At 37.0% G+C, this 19,493-nt stretch overlaps 2 protein-coding genes across 2 annotated transcripts; one reads left to right on the top strand and one right to left on the bottom strand.

The window, feature by feature from the left end:
• Positions 1 to 8,648: 8,648 nt before the first annotated feature.
• On the top strand, positions 8,649 to 9,608 carry LOC109436914 (olfactory receptor 52K1-like). Its single transcript, XM_019715793.3, has one exon. The coding sequence runs from the start codon at positions 8,649 to 8,651 to the stop codon at positions 9,606 to 9,608; it is 960 nt and encodes a 319-aa protein (XP_019571352.3).
• Positions 9,609 to 10,305: 697 nt separating this feature from the next.
• LOC109436913 (olfactory receptor 52A1-like) lies at positions 10,306 to 18,691 on the bottom strand. The gene is made up of 2 exons (XM_019715792.3): positions 17,775 to 18,691; positions 10,306 to 10,372 (listed from the first exon to the last, which is right to left on the bottom strand). The coding sequence occupies exons 1-2, from the start codon at positions 18,689 to 18,691 to the stop codon at positions 10,306 to 10,308; spliced, it is 984 nt and encodes a 327-aa protein (XP_019571351.3).
• Between the last annotated feature and the right edge of the window lie 802 nt (positions 18,692 to 19,493).

Raw genomic sequence — 19,493 nt, 5'->3', positions numbered from 1 at the left:
CCATAAAGACATTTGTAACCCACTGTTCATTGCAGCATTATTCACAATGGCCAAAACATGGAAACAAGCAAAGTGTTTTTCAATAGATGATTGGATAAAGACAATGTGACACACACACACACACACACACACACACACACACACACACACACAAAATGGCATACTATTTAACCATAAGAAAAGATCAAATATGGCCATTTGTGACAACATGGGTAGATCTTGAGATTATCATGCTAAGTGAAATAAGTGAGACACAAGAAGTCAAGAATCATATGATTTCACTGATATATGGAATATAAACTGAAAGCAAAAAATGTACAAGACAAACAAGCAAAAATTCACAGACACAGACAACAGTTTAGTGGTTACCAGAGGGTAATGGGGAAGCAGAAGAGGATAAAGGGGGCTAAATATATAGCGATGGAAGGAGAATTGACTTTGAGTAGTGAACACACAATGCAATATACAGATGATGCATTATAGAATTGTACACTTGAAAGCTGTGTAATTTAATTAACCAATGTCAGCCCAATAAATGCAATAAAAAATAAGAAAGGGTTTAATAATCTTTTTGTAAGATAATGAAGGAAAATGACAGTGACATTAGGTGTAGAAACAAATTTCTCCCATGCTAAAGAGAAGATAATCCCTAGGGAAATGGAAATGTTGAGACTATTGCCAATCTGTTAGAGGTTGCCTGAAGCTGAATTGCCAAATCTGGACCTTTTTCCTGTATTTTTTTTTAATTTGGAGTACCATGAATTATGCAATTAAATTATAATATACTCCCTGAAAAGTATCAGGGTTGTTTATATGTTAGGTTTGGAAATATGAACTAAGGAGTTAGCACTTACAGGCTACCCACCAATGGATCTAAAATTGGAGGTTCAAAATAATAACATCCACCAAATTAAATCTTCAAAAACCCTGCATTAAATTCTAGTCAAGAGAAAGAAGATATGCTACTTATTCATATATTCATACAACAAAAAGTTATTTATGGAATGTATATACTGTGCCAGATTATGTTAGATTCTGAGGAGGGGTAAGAACAAAAGAAATCCATGGACTCCCTGGTCAAATTGGCAGAGCAGGTAAATGCTGTGCTGGCCTCCTCTCATGACCATATCAAAATTACAACAAAACTACAGAATAAACATCATTGAGAATCTCCTAAAGTCTAGCTGAACCAAAGCCCTATAGCTAAAGACATACAGAAGAAGCCACATTGAGACTAGTGGGAGGGGTTAAGACATGGAAGGTGCTGGTCCCATATCTGCATGTGACCATTAAAACTTGGAAGGCATATCCCTGCTGTGGTGGTCCCCCAAGGAGGAGTGAGGGGTCCCAGTTTTACATCAGGCTCCCCAGTCCGTAGTTCTAGTGCTGGAGAGAGAAGTCTCCATAACTTCTGGCTGTGAAAACCAGCAGAGATTGTGGCTGACTGAGATGAGGGTGGCTGGAGTCCCAGGCATTCCTCTAAAGGGCCCACACATGGACTCAATCACTCAGTGCTCCAGTGATGGGGCAGCAGCTCAAAAGGCATCAGGGACATATGGGGAGGAACTGAGTTGTCTGTCTTCATGGCAAGACCTGGAGGGGCAGCATTCTCCTGGATGCATGAGCTGGTGGAAACCACTGTGTTTTGTTTTTTTTTTTTGTTTTTTTGTAGAATCCTCCTCCCTTCTAGCATGCAGATGCAGGTAGACACCATATATGAGTCTCCATCAGAGACTGGCTAACACCACTTGTTCACTCTGCCCTGGTGATTCCTGGACTCCCAACCCACCCGAATTGCAAGCACACCCAAGCCACTTAAAGTGGCTTTTCCATACTAATGGTCTTCCTTGGCTCATGCTGCAGACATTCCTAAAATCTCTCAGTTTCATAAAACCCAAACAAATAGTATCTGGCTTTGAGATGTCCCATACCTCTTGCTGAGCAGCTCTAAGCCCAGCACTAGCCACAGCTGGCCTCTTGAGACACCTCCAAGCCCAGCATGGGTGGCAGTTATTTGCAAATTGCTTTGTGGCTCATGCTAGGTGGCCCCAGGCAGGGCACAGCCTGAAGTTGAAGCTGGACTTGGTTTTTGATGGAGACCCTCCCAAAAGGACCCGGACTCCAGAGCCCTGCTAAAGTCACTCCTACCCCATAGTCAGCCCCTGCATGACAGCTCCTCCTATAGTCTTGGCCAGTCCTCATAACCAATCATCTCGAGGATCAATCCCCACATTGATGTGCAAACAGCAATCAAGGCTGAACTACAATAGGAGGCCACACATAACTGGGACACACCTGGAATACTTGGCTCAGGTGACCAGGAAGATTGCACCACTGAGCCCCACAGCACACCTACCATAAGGCCATTCTACTAAAACCAGGAAAGCATCCCTACCTAATACATAGAAACAAACACAGGTAGGCAGCCAAAATGGAGAGACAAAGAAACATGTCCCAAATGAAAGAAGAGAACAAAGCTCCAGGAAAAGAACTGAACAAAATAAAGACACTCTACCAGATGCAGAGTTCCAAACACTGCATCTGGTTATAAGGATGCTCAGCAAAGAGATTGGAAACATTAAAGTGGAGATAGAAAACATAAAAAAGAACCAGTCAGAAATAAAGAATATGATAACTAAGATGAAGAATATATTAGAGGGGATCAACAGTAGATTCGATGAAGTAGAGGATCGAATCAGTGATTTAGAAGATAAGGTAGCAGAAAACACACAAACAGAACAACAAAAAGAAAAAAGAATCCAAAATAATGAGGATAGTTTGAGGGACACTGGGACAACATCAAGCATACCAACATTTACATCATAGGTGTACCAGAAGGAGAAGAGAGAAAACAATGTATTGAAAACCTATTTCAAGAAATAATGACAAAATACATTTCTAACCTGGAGAAGGAAATAAGTATGCAAACTTAGGAAGCACAGAGAGTCCCAAACAAGATGAATCCAAAAAGGCCCACACCAAGACACATCATAACTAAAATGCCAAAGGTTAAAGACAAAGAAAGAATCTTAAAAGAGAAAAGCAGTTAGTTACCTACAAGGGAGAGCCTATAAAACTGTCAGCTGATTTCTCAACAGAAACTCTGTAAGCTAGAAGGGACTGGCATGAGATATTCAAAGTGATAAAAAGCAAGGACCTACAACCAAGAGTACTCTACCCACAAGGCTATCATTTAAAATTGAAGGACAGATTAAACCTTCTTAGACAAGGAAAAAGCTAAAGGAGTTCATCACCATTAAACTAGTATTACAAGAAATCTGAGAGACTTCTTTAACACAAAATAATAATAATAATATGAATAATAAAATGGCAATAACTATATATCTATCAACAATTACTTTAAATGTAAATGGATTAAATGATCCAATCAAAAGATAGGGGTGCTGAATGGATAAGAAAGGAAGACCCTTATATGTGCTGCCTCCAAGAGAGTCACTTCAGATTGAAAGACACACACAGACTAAAGGTAAAGGGATAGAAAAAGTTATTTCATGACAATGGAAACAAATGAACAAACAAAACTGGGGTAGTAATACTTATACCAAATAAAATAGGCTTTAAAACAAAAGCTATAACAAGAGATTAGATGGACCCAATAATCCTACTTCTGGGTATTTATCCAAAGAATCCCAAAACGCTACTTCAAGGGGACATGTGCATCCATATGTTCACTGCAGCATCATTTATAATGGCCAAGACGTGGAGGCAACCTGGGTGTCCACTGATGGATAAATGGATAAAGAGGAGGTAATACATATATACAATGGAATATTACTTGGCCATGGAAGGGAATGGGTTCTTGCCATGTGCAGTGGTGTGGATGGGTCTGGATGGTATTGTGCTGAGTGGAGTATGACAGACAGTGAAAGACAGATGCAATGTGATTTTGCTTATATGTGGAATCTAAAGAACAAAATAAAGAACAAACAAAACAGAAACAAACTCATAGATACAGAGAACATTTTGATTGTTGTCAGATGGGAGGAATTGCGGGTGGTAAAAAGGAAAAAGGACTAAGAAGTACAAATTGGTAGTTACAAAATAGTCCTAGGGATGTAAAGTAAAGCATAGGGAATATAATCAATAATATAGTAACAACCATGTATAGTGCCAGGTGGGTCCTAGACTAGTCAGGGGGGATCACTTCTTAAATTGTATAAATGTCTAACCACTATGCTGTACACCTGAAATTAATATAAAATAATATTGAATGTCAACTTTAATTTAAAAATTAAAAAAGGAGAGAAAAAGGTGAAGGGAAATAAGTTCAAATTTCCAGGTATAAAACAAATACATCATGGGGACATAATGTACAGCATAAGGAATACAGTCAACAATATTGTGATACAGTGGTACAGTGTCAGATAGTTGCTAGACTTATCACGATGATCACTTTTTTAGGTATATAAATGTTGAATAACTATGGTGTACACCTGAAACTAATACAATATTGTATGTTAGTTATATTTTAAGAATAAAAATTTAAAACATACATAAAAAAGAGTTTATGTTTCAGGGAGTTTACATTCTGGGGGAGGTGACATAATCAAATGACGCTCAAATGCGTAATTACACTGGATGTTAAGTGCTATCAAGTAGAAATACAGATTTCTATAAGGGCACATAACATGGGGTTGTGATCTAGTCTAGAGGGGATTAAGGAAAGCTTCTTTAAAAATGATATTTATTTGAGTGCTGAATGGGAGTTAACTAGCTGAGAAAAGAAAAAGGGATCATGAAATGGGGTAGTGATGTTACAAGGAGAGAACAGGATGTGTGAACATGTGTGGATCTTAAGATAGGAAGGGTGATCAAACATTTCAAGAACTGAAGGAAGTCCATTCTGTGAGCTAGAGTACGGAGAGTGAAGTGAAAATTAGATGAGTAAGGCTGGGGTAGTAGCATGCAGGGGTGGGTAGGGCATGCCAATTCTCAGCTTTATCCTAAAAACAAGAGGAAGACAATGTAGGTTTTGTGTACAAGAATGACATGGTTAGACCTGTGTTTTAAAAAGATCATTGTGGCTGCAATGAGGAAAATGAGATGGGGCAAACTACAGGATGAATGAATGAAGAAGACCTTTCAGGAAGTTATAAAGTTTTCAAGGATGATATGATAATAATTTTATGCAAGTTGGTAGCAATCATGATGGAAATAATTAAATCAATTTGAGAACCCTGAACATACTTTAGGATGTGACATAGGGCTTAATGACAACTTCCACAAGCTTGATGCGTACCTTTGCGTTATTATTCTACTAGAGTCTAGAGTGGATGATCGATGAAGAACCTGTGTGTGTGTGTGTGTGTGTGTGTGTGTGTGTGTGTGTGTGCGCGCGCGCGCGCGTGTGCGCGCGTGCATTTTTCCATACAACAATATTTGAAGACCTGGAATTTGCCAGTCTCCAGTGAAATAATAGTGAACAAATAGAACTCCAATCACTATCTTCAGGATGTTTACATTTGACCACTTTCTTCAATGAAGTTCTTAAAAGTTTCTTAAATTTCTCCCTCCCTTTTACATGCATTTACTCTCAAGTTGAGCTTCTGATTTCTGCAAAAAGTCTTTCTGAATTTCAGTCACCCCTAAAGCAATATTTTTTTTCTAGAGCTCCTGCTTTAAGTTCAACTATGTTTCTTTTTATGTGTCTTATTTACAAAAAAATAGTCATAACTTAGTCAGTTAGGATTTTACTGAGTAGATGCATTTTTTTCCAGGTTTTTGTGGTTCCTGACTGTGTTTATGAAATCAAGGCTCATATTTCAGTTTAAGTTTTGCTGATGGAGGTCTCAAGGAAGTTAAAATAATATAAGCTATTGATTTTGAAGCATGCTATAGCAATTTACATATAATCATATCTGCAAGCAGCTTTGCCTTCTGTTACTCCAGGCATTCTTTCATTTCCATCTTAAATTATTACTAATCCTTACTCATCTCTCTAGAGTTCCTAAACCATACCATTCCACCTCCCTCGACACACCAACAACTTTGCAGAGCTCCTAAACATCTACTCAGCCACAGGTGCTATCCTCAGTGACTGACACTAGGCTTTGTACTCCAGAATATTCAAGCTAAGCAAAGCACTTTGCCTAACAGAGAGGCCACTAAGGACCCAGGAGGGCCAGGACAGAACAGCATAAATCCGCCTCCAGCTCAAGCACTCCACCTTATTCTGGACATCAACAGATCTTCCCCACACCTCAAGAAGACAATTGCTTGGCTGGTCCCAGCCCCACTGTGACTGGATTCACACCCAGCTACAGGTACTACTCTAGGAAAAGGGAGAAAAAGAGGGGGCAAAAAAGAGTAGAAAATGCTGGGATACAAAGTCATGTAAGAAAAAGAGATTCTCAAATCTTTTTATCCACATACCAGTTACCAATCCTTCTAAGTCCACAGTTGGGATTTACAATTTTTAAAATGCCCAGTGAGTTTCTTTAGAAAATAAGTACCTCTCTAATTTTTATACCTAAATTGAAGTTGTCTGTACTTGTAATTCATGTTGATTACTTGTAATTCATGTTCATATAGTTGATACTGGCAATTATTCCTGATAGTTCATATGTTGCTTAAAGCTCTAATAATATTCTAATGTCACCACCACATGGAAAATTTTTATCTGCAATATTACTGGCAGATGATCATTTCATTTCTACCTGATAATGAGCTCCTGGTTTCACAGGACTATCTTTTCTGTTTGAATTTGTATGGGATTCTTCCCCCATTGAACTTTTAATTTTTTAAAAATCATCCTTTGTTTAACCAGGTATCTATCTCTGGTGACACTAAATTTTTTTTCGCTATAGAACATAATGAATCTAAAAATATTTGAGGATAAAATTACTAGGACCATCAAATATTCCTCCTCATGGTGTCAATTCAAAAATATTCATTATTCTATTTATAGTTCTTTTCTAAAAACAAAAAACAAAAAGAATAGTATTTTTTGCGTAGCTCACCTACACCTTGTACTTCATAGAAAAAGAATACATTTGCATTTTTAGAGCACCAAAAATTTCAAAGATCTGTGCTAGGAACATTGCACATTTTATACATTGTTGGGATTTAATAATGGATTTAATCCTCATTGCAATTTTGTAAGGTAAGCCTCATCCTACTTTTGAGATGAGGAAATGAGGTTCAAAGCCTTAAACAACTTGGTTAAGTCACACAAAATAAGTGACAATGCTGAGGTTGTAGCCTAGACATGTGTTATCTCAAAGACCTTGCTATTTTCACTATTCCAAGTTACCTTCCAGACCTGCCTATCATTCAGCTATGGTATGCCTTTTGCCAAATGCAATTGATCTATGAAGTACTTAGATCTTGATAACTCAATTTTATGATGTATTCTGCTACAGTATTTTAGCAGACATACCACTGTATTTTAGGCTCTTAATTCTTTACAGTAAATTAATTAGCAAAAAAGACAAAAACAATCTAAGTTCATCAACAACTAAAACAAAAAGGACCCTATATTAATATTACTGCACTTTTATTTTAAAAGCAATTTTGTATTACATTTTTTATCCCTTTATTTTAAGCTTTTATTGAAACTTCTCTTTTTCTGTGATTATCTTTTAACTATCATAAATTTGGAATGTTTCTAAGAAAATCTGGAGCAAAGAATGAAATTTAATTTCAATCATGCTAATTACAGAAGAATCTTATTTCTATAACTTATTTTTATATTTATTATAAAATAAGTTTGGTTTCTACTTTTAATGTATTGATTAAGTATGCTGTTTAATCTATAGCTTTCATCAAATAGTTTATAAATTTGTAAATGTGTATTTCTATTCATAATAGTTACATAGTTTAAAATATTTAACAAATACAAGTCTTATTCCTATAGAAATATGTATTATAATTAAACTCTAAACTATGCTTTCCATACAAAAACATATAAATACACATATATACACACAGAAGACTATTAATTTACCTTTACTTTTACCCATTTTATATCCATACTTTATAGAATAATCGGGGAAAATACTAAATTATTATTTATTGAAGCATTTTTTATTCCACTTTTGTCATCCAAAATATATGTATTTAAGAATACAATCATGCTTTTCTGTTACAAGATCAGCAGATTTCCTAGGTTCTTTGTCAAAGTCAACAAACACTCCAGAGAAGAATCCCAAAACACCAAGATGAATCTCAAGAATTGAGGACCCTGGGATGATGAAATTCAACTTCTTCGTCTTTAGTGAAAACCATGCTTTCTTGCTTGTGCACACTCCCACCTCCTGCCTGTAATATTAAAAACGTTGTGTTTCTTGCCGGGCCCTGCTATCTGGGGGAAAAAAGTCCTACAGGACTGTACACATTGAATATTAAATGGGATCAGAACCACAGGAGATTCTAAACTATGGAGCTGAGATGCCTTTATTGAGAATTTACTCCTAAGACTACTTCTCCTTGCAAAGAAAGTAGCATAGGATTATCTCCCTCCTCACCCCAAGTAGCTGAAGCATTCATTTGATCATTAGTTGATACAATATAATTATGATTATCACCATAAACTGCTATAATACCAGACATTTTAAATGCAAATGTTGCAGTAATTTCAAAGTGTCCCTTGTTTCTTTCTCCCCAGGAATCAGACCTTGGAGCAGCTCATGAGTGGGATATCCTCTTGCAACAACTCCATTCCTCAGCCCTTGATATTTGTCTTGGCTGGAATTCCTGGCCTGGAATCTTCCCATGGCTGGTTCTCTGTGCCTTTTTTTTTGGTCTTTGTCATTGCAGTCATTGGTAATGCCACCATCTTATGTATCATCTGGGTGGAGAAGGGTCTTCATGAACCCATGTTTCTCCTCCTGGCCATGCTATCAGTTGTTGACCTGTCCCTGGTCAGTGTCATTGTGCCACGCATGCTGGGTATCTTCTGGATGCATGCCAAAGAAATCAGCTTCAATGTTTGCCTCACACAGATGTTTTTTATCCCTTCCTTTTATGTCATGGAGTCTGGGATCCTCTCAGCCATGGCTTTTGACAGATTGGTGGCTATCTGGCACCCTCTGAGATATGCAACCATTCTTTCTCACAACATGCTTGTGAAGATGTCACTGGCTATCCTGGCAAGGGCAGCAACATTGCTGACCCCAGCACCCATCCTGGCAAAAAGACTGGAAAGCTTCCAAACCCACATCATTGCTTACTCCTACTGTGCCTACATGGCTGTGGTTCAGATAGCCTGTGGAGACATCTCTGACCACATTGTCTATGGCCTCATGGTTATTGTAGCATCTGTGGGATTTGATCTGTTTTTCATTGTTCTGTCATATGGGCTGATCCTTCATGCTGTCTTTCGGATTCCTTCTTGGGAGGCACGGAGCAAAGCTCTTAGCACATGTGGCTCTCATCTTAGTGTCATTGCTCTCTTTTATTCTCCTGTTGTCTTTTCTGTCCTGGCCCAGATTTTAGGCTACCATATGGCTCCCCAACTACAAATTATCATAGACAATCTCTACTTCCTGGTGCCTCCCATGCTCAACCCCTTGATATATGGGGCCCGGACCAAGCAAATGCGAGAGTGGGTGCTGCGGATCCTGCACTGTCGTGGAGTCCAAGGTTAATACCTGAGGTGGACAGGAGACCTGGTATATAGAGCTGAAAATCATGTAAGATTGGAGGTAGAGGTAATTCCTGCCAGCTTTGGGGCTGCATGGGAAAAGGAATAACCAAGGCAAGAGGAGGACTCAGTCAGTGTGGGAATGTAACTGGGACATATTCTTTCCATCAGAGTGTAGTTGTTATGAAACCCTCACGACCTGAACCCTCCCGAAATGCTTATGCAAGTAAAAACATAGGAGAACATTTTGTTGTTAATGTTATTGTTTATCTAATTGCATTACATAACATAAATTGGAAGCACATTTTTTCAAATGAGGTAAAAATGAATTTAGGCATATATTCTGAAGACATACGGGCAAAAATAATTAACCTAATTTTTTATGATTTAATGATTTTTCTTTCATATTTATGTTTCAGATGGTTCACCACAAAATTATACATCATGGAAAGTAATCTTAATGGGGGAATATATATATATATTTATGTATCCATGACCATATCAATGAGTAAAGAGCTCCTTTTCTGTCTGAAGGGCTTTAATAAAGAACAGTCTTCTTTAGAGAGTAACTGTTAGTGTCAGAATATGGAACCAATATACCGTAGAATGGATTTGATAGGAAAGCATTTTACAATGAAAAAAAAAGAAACTATTTTTTCTCTAGCTTCATTTTTCCCTTCTACCTGCCTAACCCCATGTTTTCACAATTCAAGACACCAGATCTGTGTCATAAACCATGAATTATGTCTGTGTTCCAAAAAATATATTGTTACAGCCTTGTGAACCACTCTTTATATACACCTTAAAACTTAAAGCTTTCCAAACTAAACTCTTAATCTCTTTGCCAAGTAGACTATCCCTCTATACTCCCCATTTTTGTTTATTTTACTTGAGCTACATTAAATGTAAAACCTTGAAGTTATTTAGTTTTATTTTCTTTCCTTCATTAACCAGTGACCAAGATATCTCTGCAGATTTCCACTATCTTTTTTCTATCTTATACTTTCATCATTTTCAGTCTGTACTGCAAAATTCTTTTAACTAAGAATTTCATGTATCAAATTTATCTCATATTCAAAGATGTTATTAACACTGCAGCTAGAGTTTTATTTCCAAACTATCTGATTTTTGTCTACTTAAAATCTTCAGCAACCTGTTTCTCAAGATAAAGTCTTAACTCCATAGCATGGCATTCAACTTATTGCATGTCTTGACTCCAGTCTGCAGTATAAGGTGCTTTATTTTCACTAAATAGCAGTATAGGCATCAATCCAGCTAAACCGGACTGCTTTATTTATAAACTACACATTTTTTGCTACTTTGGCTCATTCTTCATGCTATATGGGAGGCATTTTCCTTTGATATTCCTTAGTCACAATCCTTCTCACCTCAAGAGACTCTTTCTTTGATTTGTTTTCTTTAATACCTGTCCTCAAATATCAACCTATCATTTTTTGTACTGCCAGAGACTTTAGGTTTCTTTGACATTCATATATCTATGATCTGTCCTGTACTTCAGATATTGGTCTGCCTGCCTTGCCATTCTTCTTACATTGACTTTTCTTTAAGGTCTAGGGCCAAGCCCAGAAATTGATTTTTACACTGCAGATTAGCAGTGCAAAACCCTTGTCTCAATTTTTTTAAATGTTATTAAACATGAACTCATAAACCAAGGGACCTACACATGTAAACACCACCCATCTTCCCATCCCTAATATTCATAATTTAGATATCTCTAGGTTTACCCAGAACAAGCATCACACATGTGATATTTAGTTCACATAAACATATACAAATATGCCTGCTTTCATATACATACCTGCAATCATCTTATTGGTCTACAAACATCTCTCACTATCTTTCTCTCTAACATGCTATTACACTCAAATCTATACATATTCATATACCTCACCCAAGATATGAATACATTCATGAAAACATATATATGCACGTATAACTGATGTACATTATCAATTGCATCAATAACTATGTAAAACCACTATTAATCTCCTCACAGTTTGGCTGTACCAGTTTTCGGAGACATAAGTTTGCTCAAATAATTAATAACTCCTCAGAATGCTACTACTATATGTTTTTTATCAACTTTTGGGACTCACCTTATACATACTTCTCTGGCCTCCACCTTTTCTTTTTCTTCACTCTATGTTGCATTCATTTTCATCGGTCTCCAATGTCTCCTTATCCTTTCTCAAATATAACACATGTTATACAATATGATAATTGCCTCTTTATATGATTTTTCCACATTAAAAAGAATTTTTGGTCTATACTTGTTTTCATAGTTTCTAGAATTTCAATGGTATATAACACAAATTTAATAAACTTGTTAAATAGGTCAAGTCCCATTTCACATAACTTCTCTGATGAGCAACAAGAACATAAAAGAGTGCATGAACTTACACATTCAGCTTATACACTAAAAATGAAAGAAAGGAAAGAAAGACGAAAGGAAGGAAAGAAAAGAGGTAGAGAAAGGATAGACAGAAAGAGTGAAAGAGGAAGGAAGAGTGGGAAAGAGGTAGGGAGGGAGGAAAAAAGCCTTTTTTTTTTGGCCTGGCTGACATTCTTCTCCATCGAGGAAATTACGTATGACATATTCTTTTACCTTCAATGGACCAATGTGTTCCCTCAAGTATAATTCCCCTTCCTAATTATGATTACCTTTTGCTACATTACAAACAACCCCCAATTTTGGAGTTTTGTGTTGACTGGGCTCAATTTAACATTCTCATTTCATGTTCTCGTATGGTTGCACGGCAAAAAGGGGCTGGGTTGGATTCTCTGAAGGTTCATAAAGATGGACACTATCCAATATGTGTTCTTCACTGACAAGCCTGTTGCTTCAGTATTCCTACCCATGGAGTCTCCATAAAATTAGCCTGGGTTTCTTACCTGGTGTTTAAGGGTTTCAAAAGGTAAAAAGCAGATGTTGCTAGGCCAGATATAGTCTGTATCTAAGGTTTACACAGCATCATTTCTGTAGTATTCTAGTGTTCAAAGAAGTCAAAGGATTTGACCAAATTCAAGGGATTGGGAAGTAGACTCATTTCCTGATGATTACGTTGCAGAAAAACATGGAGTTTAGAAGATACTGTTATAACCACTTTGACAAATCTAGTCTGGCATAGTTCCTCTCATATGCAACACACACTTAAACCTCCTCCAAATTTCCAAGTCTAATCCTGTTATGACATTCACCCAGAATTTCAGCATCTAAGAAATACAGACTTAGCTGAAGCTTCATGGGTGTATTTCTTGGAGTATAAGTTCCCCTTTCCTTGATAAGAGAAATTAACTGAAAAGATAAGTCAGCTGCCTCTCACACTGCTAACATATAATGTTAACACAGCAATAGGATAACTGCAAAAAACACTTTCATTCCAAGAAGAGAAAAAGATGGAACATGCAGTTATTGGTTCTGAAATCAAAGGCACATGTTGCCAGCTTTTGAACTGGGGTCCTATCCTGCTCCATGAAGATAATGCTCTTTTACTCAGTGGTTTTGGCTTTACCCTGTGGGATCTAGGCTCTATACTCTGAGTCATCATTCATTTTCTAAAGTACCACAAGTTTTCACTTAATCTTTTTAAGCTTATAGGTTGGGGATTCCAATGATTCCTTTTTCTTTTTTCTTTTTTTTAATACTTTCCTTCTTTTAATTCCCCAAATGTTTCACTTTTATAAAATAATGTTTTTTTAATTTTAAATTTTTATTAAATTTTTTTGGGTAGACACAGACAACAGTTTAGTGGTTACCAGAGGGTAAGGGGGTTGGGGGGTGGGAGAAGAGGGTAAGGGGGATCAAATATATGATGATGGAAGGAGAACTGACTCTGGGTGGTGAACACACAATGGGATTTATAGACGATGTAATACAGAATTGTACACCTGAAATCTATGTAATTTTACTAACAATTGTTACCCCAATAAATTTAAAAAAATAAATTAAAAAAAATAAAAAGCAGTGAATGCAGGAAAGCTCTGTCCACCCTCCCCTTTTCTGCCTAAAGTCAGGATATAAATTCTCCTTTTACAGGAGACAGTCTTAAAAAAAAAAAAAAAAATTGTTGGGGTGACATGCCTTAGTAAAATTTTATAAGTTTCAAGTGTACATTTGTGTAATACATCATCTATATGTTGCATTGTGTGTTTACCACACAGTGTCAGTTCTCCTTCCATCACCATATATTTGACCCCCCCTTCTCTCTTCTACCACCCTCCCAACCCCTTATCCTCTAAGCTGGTGTCTTTGTCTATGAGTTTTTGTTTCTTTGTTTTATTTGTTTTTTGCTTTCAGTTTTACATCCCACAATGGAGTGAAGTCATATAGTTCTCAACTTTTTCTGTCTGACTTATTTTGCTTAGCATGATAATCTCAAGATCCATCCATGTTGCTACAAATGGCAGTTTTATAAATGGCAGTTTTTCTGGTTAGAATGGCTACCATGTTTCCCCCAAAATAATACCTAGATGGACAATCAGTTCTAATGCGTCTTTTGGAGCAAAAATTAATATAAGAGCTGGTCTTATTTTACTATAATATAAGACTGGGTCTTATAATGTAATATAATATGATATAATATAATATAACATAATATAAATACAGGGTCTATAATATAATATAATATAATATAATATAATATAATATAATATAATATAATATAATAATATAATTAATATAATACAATTAATATGATATAATATAATACCGGGTCTTATATTAATTTTTGCTCCAAAAGATGCTTTAGAGTTGATTGTCTGGCTAGGTCTTATTTTCAGGGAAATACAATATTATCAACAAGACAAGTAATAACAAGGGTTGGAGGGGGTGTGGAGAAAAAGGAGCCCACATACACTGCTAGTGGGAATGTAAACTGGTACAGCCACTATTGAAAATAGTATGGTGGTTCCTCAAAAAAGTAAGAATGGTATTATCATATGACTCAGCAATTCCTCTTCTGGGTAGTGACCCAAAATATCTGAAAACATTTATCCGTAAAGATATACGTACCCCTCTGTTCATTGCAGCATTATTCATGGTGCCCAAGACATGATAAACACCAAAGTGTCTTTTCATGCAGGGTGGCATGCAGGGTCTCTGGTCCCACTCTGCACATAAGAAAGCAGGACGTGGTGAGGCCAAAAAGGAACACCGACGGAGCGATAGATAGGGGAGTCATACTACTATATTCTCGCTGGCAGCATCCGCCTCTCTGCAATCCGCAATCCACAATCCGCCCTTGCTAGCCCCCATTTTCTGCTAGCGTAGCCACGGAAGTTATATTAGTGGCCAATGGCTCACTGGTTACAGCTGACGGCCAACCAGCCACAGCTGGTGGCCATCCAATCACAGTTGATGGCCATTTACTACCTGAGCCAGCATCTTTCCACGTGAGGCCGAGAGCCTGGAAACTGCACTCCTGGCTCTGTCCCCACATGTCCTTTAATAGATGATTGGATAAAGATGATGTGGTACATATATACAATGGATTTTTTTCCATTTTATATATGTACTCAACCAATGATTTTTTTTCATTTTGAGCTATCTCAGTCCTTTTCAGTCTAACCTGGTAGCTCTGACTGCCAGGTTAAGGAATCTTAAAAATGCACACTTTCCCCCCTCTCCCCCCAAGAGGCCAGCTCTTACATTAAGAGTAATATGTCTAGAGAAAAAGTGAATGAGAATGTTTTATGCTCGAACTCAGAAATGCCTGAAGCCTTTATAGTTTCTCTGAGTCCTACTTGAAAGTTAAACATTTCCTTAACTCATCTTTTTCTATACATATTTTATTATATGTGGCACTTTCAACATTCTTTAGAAATTTCATTCATTAAATTTATCAGTTCATTATATTATATATATACACATATATGTGTATATATATTTATATGTATATATACATATATATACGTAATTTTCTATGTTAAAAAAAAGGTAACAGTTTTGTCAATTGTTCCATCATCACAAAGCACAGATCCCTTTATTCTCTGGTATATAATAAAAATTTTGTCATTCTATTTAAAGCCTTCGTTAACAGTCTTATTGGTACCCTTTAAGCTTCTGTCCATCTACTCTCAAAGTCAATGTTGCATGTTTTAGGTTTTTGTTAGTTCAGAGTCGAACTCTTGACACCATTTTTTTTCTTACACTTAACTATTGTTGTGTAATACAACACCCTAACAATATTTTAGGATTTTTTTTTTTCTCAAGGTTCTGTTGATTGCTTGGGCTCAGCTTGTGTAGTTCTCACTTGAAGTCTGTCAAGCAGTAGCAGATAGTGATTGGAACAGGAATCCAGGGCTGGGCCCAAGGCATCTTCTTCACTCATATGTTGGACACGTCAGTCTACCTCCACAGTGACTCCTGTTCCATCAGAGTAGAACCCATGCGGTTTTCACATGGTAGCATGAAAAAAGGAAAAACTATGATATCAGTTAAGGACCCTACCAAGAATTGACACAGATTGACTTCTGTTATATTCACAGACGTTTCAGGGTCTCAAACTTATTGAAAAGTATATTGAAGAGTCTGTTTTTGATTGAGGAGTGAGTGGCAAAATCATATAACAGAAGAGTATGTGATATGGAAGATACAGTTATAGCCATGCTTAGAAAATGCAATTAGCCACATCCAACTTTTTTTCATTTCCATCATAAGTGATTTTTCAGTTTCTACCTCCTCTGTAAGCTTCTGTATTATGTTCCCAAGCATCTCTATAATTGTTCACCAATGATTATTTTCCAGTGCTCCCCACAGCAGCTCTCATACATATAGTACACTCTCAATTTTTTGGATTAGGTATTTTTGTGTTTGTTTTGTTTTTCTAGAAATTCCAAGGTAGGCAAAACACTTTCACTTACACATATAGAGATTTATAGGGATTCATGAGAGCCAGGACACTTCTCTTCCTTTCCAAGATAATTCACCTTATTCTGTGTGACAGTAGTTTCCTCCCATAAGTCAAAGGTTATCTTATCTTCTGGACCCTGCTCCACTGTGAAAAAACTCTCAATCCATTCCAGGTACATTCCAGAAAAAAAAGATGGATTGGACAAAGATAATGGAGTTATAAATCATACAGAGGGAAGAAGTACTTAAGTATTTTCACTAATTAAATACCCTAACAACCATTCATCAGTTCACATTTCCACCTACTGAAAATAATCACAACTACAGTTGACATCTGCCTGGCAATAATAACATTCTTTGGAATGTAACATCATTTCACTCTATGTGCTATAAATGGGTATTGCCTTTATTTACATTTAATGCAAGTAAATTTATTACTGAAAATTGTTCCTGATAACTCTGACTCACACCAGCCAGTTGTACTCAGAGCTGCTATGACATTCTCCTAATCTCATCTGCCACCTGCAGAATCCACCTTTATAACAGATTATTCACTCACTTCTTGGAAATCTCCATTGATAGAGAGCTTCTTGTTCACACAAATATATTTTTATTTTAGAAGCAGTGTGTTTCCATATAATTCTTCACCACAGTGAGCTATAATTTACTTTTTTATCATCCACGCCTGAAATATATAAAATTTGGTAGCCACAAAAATATTTTGTCTAGCATATTCTCTTTATAATTAAAGAGATAGTTACTAGAGCCTTCAAATTCTATCTTCATAATGGTAAGAATTCTAAGTTGTTTAGTAATCTTCATCACTTTCAATTCAGGACACAAACACATACATGTTCAGTTTGTAGATGATTCACAAAGTTTTCCACCAGAAAGAACATTGGTAGATTATTTTTAGCAGCAATTAGGTATAAAACTGAATTATGCCATTAATTATCATATCAAGATTATAAAAAGAAAGAAAGAAAGAAAGAAAGAAAGAAAGAAAGAAAGAAAGAAAGAAAGAAAGAAAGAAAGAAAGAAAGAAAGGGAAAGATGGAGGGATGAGATACATATACAATTTTCTCCCAAGTTTATCTCATATCCTGAGTGCTCTTGTTTTGAAAATATAAATTATTTAGGGGAGATCGTTATAATGTAAAAAACAAAAAAAAAACACACAAAAAAACCTCACCAAGATAGACATAGTAAAAGGAGTTTCCACCTTAAACAGGTCAATATACTTTTTCCTATCATATTATTTTTAGATCACTGCTGGGTGTCAGGCTTCAGAATACAAATCTGATCAACCGCCTACGGATCTCTTTGGTCTTCATACCATACACAATGGGGTTAAGGGCGGGGGGCACAAGAAGATAGATGGTAGACAATAGGATATGGGCATAGGATGATACATGTCCAAAACGGTGGCTGAAGAAGGAAAAAAAGGCAAGGATATAAAATTCCAGGAAGATAACAATATGGCAAGTACAGGTGTTGAATGCTTTGAGTCGTGCCTCCTTCTGGGGAAGATGAAAAACAGCCCAAAAAATCAGAATGTAGGAGATGAAGACAAAGATCATGTCAAAACCTAGAATTGCAAAAGCCACAAAAAGCCCATATGATTTGTTAATACGGACATCTTCTGCAGCCAGCTTGACCACAGCCATGTGCTCACAGTAGCAATGAAGAATAACCACAGATTGGAAAAGGTGCACCCGTGTAAGTAAAATGGGTAAGATCCCAACAAGCACTGTTGACCGAATTGCCATCATCAGTACCATCTGAACTAAAAAAAGAGGTGTGAGGATGGCTGTGTGCCTCAAAGGATCACAGATGGCAACATAGCGATCAAAGGCCATCGCCAACAGGATTCCAGATTCCATACCCTGCAAGGCATGGATGAAGAAGAGCTGGGTAAGGCAAGCACCAAAAGCCATGGAGCAAGAGCCAAACCAGAAGATGGCCAACATCATTGGAGCAATGGCTACACAGAGACCTAGATCAGTGACTGCCAGCACTGCCAGGAAGATGTACATGGGTTGGTGAAGACTGCGTTCTGTAGGGATGATGATTAACAAGAAGATATTCCCCAGGAGAGCCACCAGGCATACACCAAGGAAGGGAAATCCAATCCAAAACTGCACATGCTCTAGTCCAGGGATGCCAGTCAGAGTCACTGTCTTAGGGTTCAGATATGACATGTTGGTAGATCCCATCGGGTTGGTAAATCCTTTCCTCACCACTGATTCTAATACCTATTCAGAGAAAAAGAAATTATGGATGGGAAGGAAGAATGATATTTTCCTCACCATTTCTTCCAGAGCATGAAAAATATGGATGAAAATGTGGCCATGTGACTTTGAATCTTTGCTAATCAATTTAAGTTGGTATCACAATAGAATTCTTGGATATTTTTACCCAGTCAATGTGAGTGTTTATAGACAAGGAAGGTAAATCCAGTGTTTGTCACCTAGAAATTGTAGAAATGGAAATTATGATTCTAACAGCATTGACCTTGCTAGTTTTTGAAGTGTTCTCAGATGGTGGCACAGATGACATTAAATTTTTTGTCTGTATCCACCTCTGAACTCCAGACACATTTCAGATTAGGTGACATTTCTCTGTGACGCTTGAAATCATAGACTAGATCTTCAATCCCATATCCCTGTCCATTTTGTTTAAAGCTCATAATCTCCAAATAGTGGCAACTTTTCCCAGTGTTCCAATTTTCTCTGGTTTAGGTAGTAAAATAACTCCCCACAAATCTTAGGGATTGACTCTCAGATGGGGGAGTGAGGAGGTTTGTACTTTCAGCAAATGTTGGTTGAGTTGCCTACATGCAGGCTCATTATCCAGGTTCTTGGAAGTGATGTGGGGGACTCATTCTTTTATCAGTAGTGGAGGAGCATATCTGAGTGACTGAGATAATTCTGGCCTATTAGCTTTCAAAGTGAGTGTTTGAAGATAAAAGGGATCAAATATATGGTGATCGAAGGAGAACTGATGCTGGGTAGCGAA

The sequence above is a fragment of the Rhinolophus sinicus genome, chromosome 14 (genome assembly GCF_057876585.1).
Source record: "Rhinolophus sinicus isolate RSI-liver-muscle chromosome 14, RSI-T2T, whole genome shotgun sequence".
Lineage (NCBI taxonomy): Eukaryota > Metazoa > Chordata > Mammalia > Chiroptera > Rhinolophidae > Rhinolophus > Rhinolophus sinicus.
The sequence above is the reverse complement of the archived record's forward strand: the minus strand, read 5'-3'. Positions and strand labels throughout refer to the sequence as shown.

Bases quoted from the DNA above. Each gene is read 5' to 3' on its own strand.
- LOC109436914 (XM_019715793.3), top strand. From the start codon at position 8,649: ATGAGTGGGATATCCTCTTGCAACAACTCCATTCCTCAGCCCTTGATA.
- LOC109436913 (XM_019715792.3), bottom strand. From the start codon at position 18,691: ATGGGATCTACCAACATGTCATATCTGAACCCTAAGACAGTGACTCTG. The intron at 10,373-17,774 runs ATTTGTATTCTG...CAAGGCTGTAAC, and splicing joins ATCCGTAGGCGGTTGATCAG to AATATATTTTTTGGAACACA.